General features: G+C 46.2%; 1 protein-coding gene across 1 annotated transcript; it reads left to right on the top strand.

Annotated features, from left to right (window-relative positions):
- Positions 1-1,216: 1,216 nt before the first annotated feature.
- NUDC (nuclear distribution C, dynein complex regulator) lies at positions 1,217-8,567 on the top strand (the record flags this gene model as incomplete). Its single annotated transcript, XM_029084845.1, has 8 exons — positions 1,217-1,376; positions 3,568-3,768; positions 4,221-4,304; positions 4,690-4,803; positions 5,344-5,538; positions 6,157-6,240; positions 6,757-6,875; positions 8,530-8,567. Coding segments are annotated over 8 exons (995 nt in total), but the record flags the coding sequence as incomplete, so codon positions are not given.

The raw sequence follows: 8,567 nt of genomic DNA, 5'->3' as shown, positions 1-8,567 counted from the left end.
GGTCCCGGTGAAGCGAAGCAGCGCGGGGGGGAGGATCAGGATCGAGCCCCCGGTCCCAGCACAGCCCCCTGGCACCGACCGGATGGGTTTAGACTCGACCTTGCCCGTGGACATGGTTCCCCTGCTCATGGAGGACACACCTCACGCTCCCCACCGTGCTGAGCCTTCCTGGGGGCTCCGGGGGTCCGGGCTGGGGAGTGCGGGAGGGAACATCCCCCACAACAAACCACCTGGGGAAATAGTGCTGGGAACGGCTCCTCGGGAAACCTCCAGCTGAAATACTGACACTAGGCAGGACAGGATTGTTGGGAAATAAAGATAAAGCAAGTTCCAGAACCACTCATTCATGGGTGATATCTGACAGGCAGCAAATAAACCTCAGTTGGGTTTTGAGCAGGTTGGCGATGTTGATCTCAAAGAGGTTGCTGGGTTCTAGTTCCATCACTCCTACTTCATTAACCTGGGGAATTCTTAATATAAAGCCATTAGTATGATACACAGCAGCCATAACAATGAGAATATGTATTTCACCAAGTGTTTTCACCCCAAATCAAACGTACCTCGAGGTACACACCCAACTTCCCCATCCTCCTGCATCGCCCACCGAGTGCACCCGGGTCCTTCAGCAAACACAGTCCCAGGGATGGATTTACCTTTACCTGAGGCAGGAATAACCCAGACTGTTTTCCCAATGTATTTTTAACATGCACCACAGGGATTTTATCCCCTTCCACAGTACATAAGAGTTTTGATTGGGCAGGGCCAGCTTAACTGTGAGATTCTCCAGCGTTGACTGACAAAGTGGCTTTTGCTCGATGTGTATCTCAAAGTTCTACCACCCACTGCTTCTAATGTAGCTTTTAACAGTCCATATTTTGTAAAAATAAAGACTCCATGGAGCTGGGAGGGTGAGTTTGCACACTGAGAGGGTTTAGGTGTGCTAAGAAGTAAAATAAGGTAGTGTGATACATACATACCCCAATTCCTGCCTCAGCTAGAGCTAAAGAACAGCTTGTTTACCTCCAGGGTGACCTGAGAATAAAATGCTTGTCCTTTCTTCACATAAACCACACAAATGCCTCTTCTGAAAACTGAGAATCCAGGAGCTGGATCTTCACCAAAGCCACTGGATATTTTCTCTGGGAAACAGTCACGGGGCTGATTTCCAGACACAGAGAGGGAGCACAAGGGATACAGGCTGCTCAAGGGACACAAGGTGGTGTGGAGCGATCTGGTCTCATTGCTCTTTTTTCTCTCCTCCCCTTCTCCCACCCCCCTCTCCCTGTTTCCTCTACCAGCTTGTGAACACTTTCTTTAGTTTCCTGAGGCGTAAAACAGATTTCTTCACCGGTGGAGAAGATGGAGTAGCAGAGAAGGTAAAAAAACAAACCCAAATCCTCAAGCTTTTATGTCTTCTAACTTCCATGCCGTGCCTGTGCCGTGGTGCAACTTCCCTGTCTGAACAACTCCAAGCAGTACAGTGCACTTGGGAACTAGCAGCCTGTGATAGTGATGACATACATCACTGGGACAAGGTAATAATGAGCTGCCTCTATCTTGAGGTGAGACACACACGATTGCTCATTCGAGTGGTACCAACAAGTGCAGGGTTGAGGGTATTTTTTGCCACGCTCTGGCCAAAGGCTTGTTTGGAAAGCAAATGTGCCAGACACAGTGACTGAACGGTGACAGACACCGCAGTGTTGATAACCCCAGGTTACTTTGTTTGTTCATCTCAGAAAAAGCACAAAGTCCACATCTCTGCAGATGCAGCTGCACCTTTGTCTCGAGGCTGCGGTGCCTGAATGGAGCCAGCGTGGGGACAAACCTGAGGGTCCAGACAGCCCCATTGGCAGCCTGAGCATCTCCTGTCCAGCACATATTCCTCACCCAGCTCAAGAGCTGAAAAAACTAAATCATCTCACTGTAGGGACACAAGAACCAGAGTATTCAGATATAAACTGAAGGGTTTTTTTTGCTCAGATTTACCAGTATAGCAGCTGTTCCCCTTCCTGGAGATTGAAACTCCACCAGCAAAGCATGTGCTGCTGCCGTGCTGAATGTGTTGGTGCAGATGTTCATTGCTGCCACAGTATCTAACTGTCTGGTGTGTAAAGTCACAAAACTTTAAGGGATGGGAAAGGGGCTGGTTTCAAAGTAAGATGAAGCCTGCTGTCATTTTTAGAGAGTAAATCTCCCCAAATTCCTGGGGACTTTGTGTTCTCAGGGAGTGAAACCCTGAGCAGCATTTCAGAGATGAACACTGGCTGGTGCTTTTGGAAATCCTGGCTACTGTTGTTGGCAATTCCATAGCAAATCCGTGTCTGTAAAAGAAAAGTGTTTGTATCTTTGGGTGGTATCTGTTAAAATGCTTGATGGTTTTCTGAAAAGGTCAGTCTGACACCATAGTAAGCACAAGAAAAATTGAAGAAGCTGCTTTCCCTGTCCTGCTCGCCCTTTGGCATCGAAGGAAGATGTGGGAAAGTCATTGTCTTTTATGGAGTGGCATTTGAGAAGCCCTTGTGTAGAGTGAGGGGGGTGTGGTGTGTGTGCACTGACAAGCACAGGCGATGTTTGCTCACCGTGGATCATCCTGTGGGTAGGAACGGAGGCTGGGAGATGGCACATCTTGAATTCTGTATCCTAGGAGACACTGGACTCGTGCTGTGTAAATAAATCTTGCTTTCCCCTTTAAAACAAAGCAGAAATATATGGTGGTTGGTTACAAAACTACAAGGCATGGATGCTTGGAATTGCTCTGGAAAGGTGCTGAATCCCTCCAGAAGTTTCTGGGATTTATATAAACCAGTACCTGAAAACTCTGTGTGAGAAATCTCTCCACTCTTGATTCCTTTTCTCCAGTTCTCTCTCTGTTTTCTGGAGCAGATTTCCCTTCTCATACGTGCTGCTTTGCACAGCGCTGCTGGTGTTATCGACTGGGGCAATTGCTCTGGCTTCCTGCCTGTGTACTCAGCTTTCCCTCCGAGCAGCACAGCCGTTTGCATCAGAGACCTTGAGATCTTGCTTGTTGTAGTCACAACAACATGAGAAATTGGAGTGAGGTTTGAAGCAAAGATTTATGTAGGAACTTGCCCCTAAGTTCAAATATTTCTCCCCTAAATCATGACACTGAATCTTTATCTAGTGTCCAGGGAAAAGCCCAGTCATGGGAAAGGTCAGAAGGAATTAAAAATACTTGGATCCAGTGTCTGGGTTCTCCCAGCTGTCCTAGATGTACAGAGTAGCTGTCAAGTGCCTGGGTTGGGCATCTGCTCCTCTTACTGGAATTGCAAAAAGGCCAAAACAAATGGAGAATATTTTTCTGTTATCTCCATGGAAATACACTCCCTGGATAAGGAAGAACTAGGAAGGGCTACCTTTAAATATGTTGAATTTTCCCCTACTCTAGATTTTCAGTTAAAAAACTGAAAATGAAGGGAAGAGTCACAACATCTTTACGACTAACAAATGTTTCATGCTCCTCAGGAGGCAGTTAGTTGTTTTCATTGGAGTTTGGAAGAGTGATTTTTTTAAAAACCCTTTTGAAAACATGCTCCTGTCTTTCAGCTGATCACAGACACCTTCAACCATCACAACAAGCTAGCTCAGAAGGAGCGGAAAGAGAAAAAGGCTCGTCAAGAGGCAGAGCGGCGTGAAAAGGCAGAGAGAGCTGCGAAACTCGCCAAAGAAAAGCAAGAAGCAAACGAGCCAAGGATTAAAGAACTTACAGATGAGGAAGCAGAAAGGCTGCAGCTGGAGATTGACCAGGTGAGAGCAGTGTCTGGTGCCTGCACGTGCCATCTAGTTGGTCTGTGTGTAGCTGGGGTAGCAGTGAGGAGTTAAAATGACTTAGACTTGTTCCTTTGCAGTGTCTGGACCACCAGACTGGTGTGTTTCAAACTTAAATTAGCGTAAGCCAAACCATTCAGGTGGAATCTCCCGAAACTCACTTTGCCTTTCTACCTTCAGGCCTTTCTCTGATTGTAGCAACACCCTCTGCTACAGTCCTCAAGGTGTGAGGACCACGAGAGCCTTCCCCTTGGCAGTACTGCTTTCCTGTAACTCTTCCAAGGGCTCAAAATTCCCCCTCAGTCTTGGGTGCAGTTCTGAGTCCTGCTCCTTATTTTCAGTTGAAGAAGCTGAGGCCACCTAGTGTCAGATCAGCAAGTGACACAAAGTGCCAACGCTTGTCTGAGCATGTTCCTTCTCTTTTTAAACAGAAAAAGGAGGCACAAGGACAGATCAACAGTGTCCCAGTGAAACCCTCGGAGAATGAAGGTCAATCTTCAGATTCTAACAAACAGGTAAAGCTCATCTAGGGACTTTATTTTAGGTTGAGAGAAATAGCTCTGGACAACCACGAGAACTGTGAGTGTGAGGGAATATGGTGAGAAGATGTACTTAATTCCCAAAGATTTCAAAGGTTTTGGGGTTTTTCAGTTTGTTTTTTTTTTTTTTTTTCTTGGAGAGGGGATTTTTTCAGTTTTTGGGGTTTTTTTTTTTTCCCCCTCCTTTTTTGTAATTATGTTTTGACAGAAACACCTTTTCATTTGGGGCTGAATTTATGTGAATAGCAAATACATACAGCTGACCTGAAGTTCTTATAAAAACCAAGAACTATTGTTGCAAAGGAAAGATAAATGGAAACTTTAAAAGCTTCTTTCTTCACATTTTAAATTGGTTGCTTAGGAAACAGATGATGAAGAGGAAGATGAGAAAGATAAAGGAAAACTTAAACCTAACTCTGGCAACGGAGCTGACCTTCCAAATTATAGATGGACACAGACTCTTTCAGAACTGGATGTAAGTATTGGCTTATTACCAGGGTCTGAGGAATATGAGCTCAGGGATAAGAGCAGGTGCTGGTAGGAAGGGTGGAGCTGATGCTCTGTGTCTCAGTTTTCTGTGGAAAGTTTTTAGTTGTACTTAATAACAGGATTTCAAGAGCTGGGAGAGAGCTTAGTAACTAAATAAAATTCCCAGAAGCTGTAGTTAACTTTGCCAAACCTTGGTCTTGTTTTAACAAGACATTAAAAATCTGCTTCCCTTTTTATGGTCCCTTTGAGGTATTGGCCATAGAATCATAGAATGGTTTGGGTTGGAAGGGACCTTAAAGATCATCCAGTTCCAACCCCCCTGCCAGCAGCAGGGACAGGGTCATCCTGTTGCCAAACTTACTCTTGTATCCTTTCACCTCCTGCTCACTCAGTACCCAAAGGAAAATACTGTGTGCTGTGTCTTACTCTGGTGAAGCCAAGGCAGAAAGTCTTCAAACAGCAGCACAAGAGGGTAAAGAGAGGCTCCACTGCTCAGCTCCTCAAATCTGATCTCTCTCTGGTCCAGCTGGCCATTCCTTTCAAGGTGAACTTCAGGTTGAAGGGGAAAGACGTGGTGGTGGATGTTCAGAGACGACGCCTCAAAGTTGGGCTGAAGGGCCATTCGCCTGTCATCGATGGAGAGCTTTTCAATGAAGTGAAGGTGGAGGAGAGCTCCTGGCTGATTGAAGATGGTAAAACAGTCACTGTGCACCTGGAAAAGGTAAAGCAGAATAAATCAGGAAAGATTCAAGCTTGTCTGAAATGGGAGTTTGACAAAACCTATGAAAGCCCTGGGCTTTGTCAGCTGAGACAGAGGAACCATGCTTCTCCTGGGTACAGTGTCAGTGGTGCTATTGGAAGCGGAGTATTGCAAGTTCCCCCTGTTTTTAGCCTAACTTCCTGCTCATCCAGGATATCCAGTGGATTGCTCAGCAGTTCAGGGAAAGCTGGAAGGAAATCAGTCACTTTAAAGTTGTTCCTTAATGGAGTAATGCCATATTCTGACATCTGTTAGTGACGTGAAGATCCAGGGACAGACCTTACTGCTTCTTGTGTCCCTTCTTGTGTCCCTCCTGGGCCTCTCCAAGTGATTTGTTTGTAATTCTGTTTATGTCGTGTCCAACGTGACATCTGACATGCTTTCAGATTTCCCAGTTGTGGAAATTCAGGCTACCTAAAGTGGTTAGGAATGAAAGTAGTACCCTTCATCCATGTTCACATTTTACTGACAGAAAACTCTGAAAGTTTGGTTCCAGCAGCTTTTCCCTATGAGTGAGACTTAAAATTCCTAGAGCAAGTCCAGGATAAATAAAATATTTTTGCTTCTTCATCCCTCTAGATCAACAAGATGGAATGGTGGAACAAACTAGTTTCCACAGACCCAGAAATCAACACCAAGAAAATTAATCCAGAGAACTCAAAGGTAAGAACTCCCCCTGTTTTACAGAATGGAGCCTTCTCATAAACATGCTCACACTTGGCTCACGTTCAACTTCTGTGTCTTTTTTTTTTTACCAGCATAAAACCCAGTACTGGGAGTACTGTGCATATCACAGAATCACAGCATGGTGGGGGTGGGAAGGGACCTCAGGAGATCATCCAGTCCAACCTCCCTGCCAAAGCAGGTTCACTAGTACACCAGGTTGCACAGGAAAGTGTCCAGGCAGGTTTTGAACATCCCCAGAGATGGAGACTCCACACCCTCTCTGGGCAACGTATTCCAGAGCTCTGTCACCCTTTCAGTAAAGAAGTTTCCTGTCATATAACATAAGTGCCCTCAAAACTCCCAATGAATGAAGCTGAGCCTATAGATTAGTGTCTATATAAGTATTTCTGCAGCCTGTGCACACAGCATAGTGTAACCTCAATGCATTTGTGTTCTCTGCAAGCAGAGTACAGCCAAGTTATTCCAATTTTTAATAGAAGTTCTTGCTTTTAGTTGTCAGACCTGGACAGCGAGACTCGCAGTATGGTGGAGAAAATGATGTACGATCAGCGACAGAAATCCATGGGCCTCCCTACGTCTGATGAACAGAAGAAGCAAGACATTTTGAAAAAGTGTGTAGACCTCATTAGTTTGTGGGTTATTTGCTTTCCCAAACCCCTCTCCTTTTCCTCTTTGACACAAATACGTGAGCAGAAAGCAGATTGGCCTTCAGTCCTACCTGTATTCACATCTACAGTTACGTTGGCCAACCACCAGTATCTATAAAAACCTGTGGGGGTAGAAAGCATAACGGGAAATTCTGGGACTAGCCCACCTCTGGAATTGTCTTAATCTACTGATTTCAAGTCCAGAAAGCATGTTTGAGACTGGAGGTACCATCTCTACTGAACTTTAACATGCTCTTGATTGTGTTCTAATCTCCCTCTCCTCCTCAGTAGCCCAGATAACCACCCCTCCCTGCACACCTGCCACCAGACAGCCGTCTCCAAGCCAAGAGCACTTTTATGTCTTTATTGCCCTGTTTGGCATAAATGCACCTCAGCAGGGAAATTACTCACGGGGCTCCCAAGGCCATTTGGGGAGGCAATTCTGGGTCATGCAGCTTCTTCAGCAAGTGCAAACCCACATCTTATCTCAGGACTGGAAGGCGGATTTAGTGTTGCAGGCCTGACTCCTTTTCTTCCTTGGCTTATCTGTAGCAGCAGAAGCTTCACTCTGATCCGTGCGCCGAGCACGGTGTCAGGTGCAACTGTTTGAAGCAGAGACCAGACTTCCTTAGTGCCTGTCTGTTGAGTGAGTAGAACAGGAGGGAGCTTTCTCCTCCTGGGAAGTCCACATACAGGATATGTCCTTGGCAAGGTCACTCCTTCAGAGCTCTGGAAGTTTGGTTTGGCTGGTAAAGAATGGATAGGAAGTTTAGACTTTGTTCAGGCCAAAGTAGATTCAATGACACCCAGGTGGGTCCTAATCTCTGCCAGCGAAGCCCTCCTGGCTGCTAAACAAGGACACTCTTCTTGCAACACATATTTCTGTGGAAATGGGAAGTGGAAACACCGTGGTGGTGTTTCAGGGGAAACCACGAGATGAGAGCACAGAGGCCTGCCCTTGCACTTTGTGTGTGACTCCTCCACACGGTGCTGTGTTGCATCCCTTGGTGAGCTGCTGGGCAGAGGAGGAACCCAGGGATCACTCACAGGCACCGTGGATTGTTCTCAGAACTTTCTGATGTGGCAACCCAAGTCCAAATAGTCCTGTCTGCTGGGATGACAGCACAGTTGAAATCAGGTTGCACCTGGTCTGAAACCAGATTTCTCTGGGCACGTCCCTTGTGAATTTTCACTGTTGCAGCACTGGAGATATTCCCTACGTCCCCAGTAATGCTTAAGCTAACAAGTTTGAGCTTCAATCATAATCTACCCTCACAATCTCCCCTCTGCCCCACAATCAGTGTCATAGCTGCTACGTGTCCGTCCGAGAGGTAACAGTTAAAGGGTGTGTGTCTGATAATTAATAACTCCCATGTGCCTGGACTTGCTGACCTTGATCCATGTAGGATTGCTGATACCACTGACCCGAGGAAAAAGTGTTTGTAGTATGGGGAGTGTGTCCCAGGGAGCTCAGCAGAACAGTCCCTGCTGTGGAGGGCGTGAGGAGGAAGCAAAGTTGATGGTGCAGGAAGTAGGGATGCTTGACTCTCCCAAACAGAGCTGTTCTGTGGCTCCTGCTGACTCAAACCCAAGCTCTTGTCTTTTGTTTTCCTTGCAGGTTCATGGAACAACATCCAGAAATGGACTTTTCAAAGG

This window comes from Antrostomus carolinensis, unplaced genomic scaffold (genome assembly GCF_000700745.2).
Source record: "Antrostomus carolinensis isolate BGI_N321 unplaced genomic scaffold, ASM70074v2 scaffold52274, whole genome shotgun sequence".
Lineage (NCBI taxonomy): Eukaryota > Metazoa > Chordata > Aves > Caprimulgiformes > Caprimulgidae > Antrostomus > Antrostomus carolinensis.
This window is presented reverse-complemented; position numbering and strand designations above follow the sequence as displayed.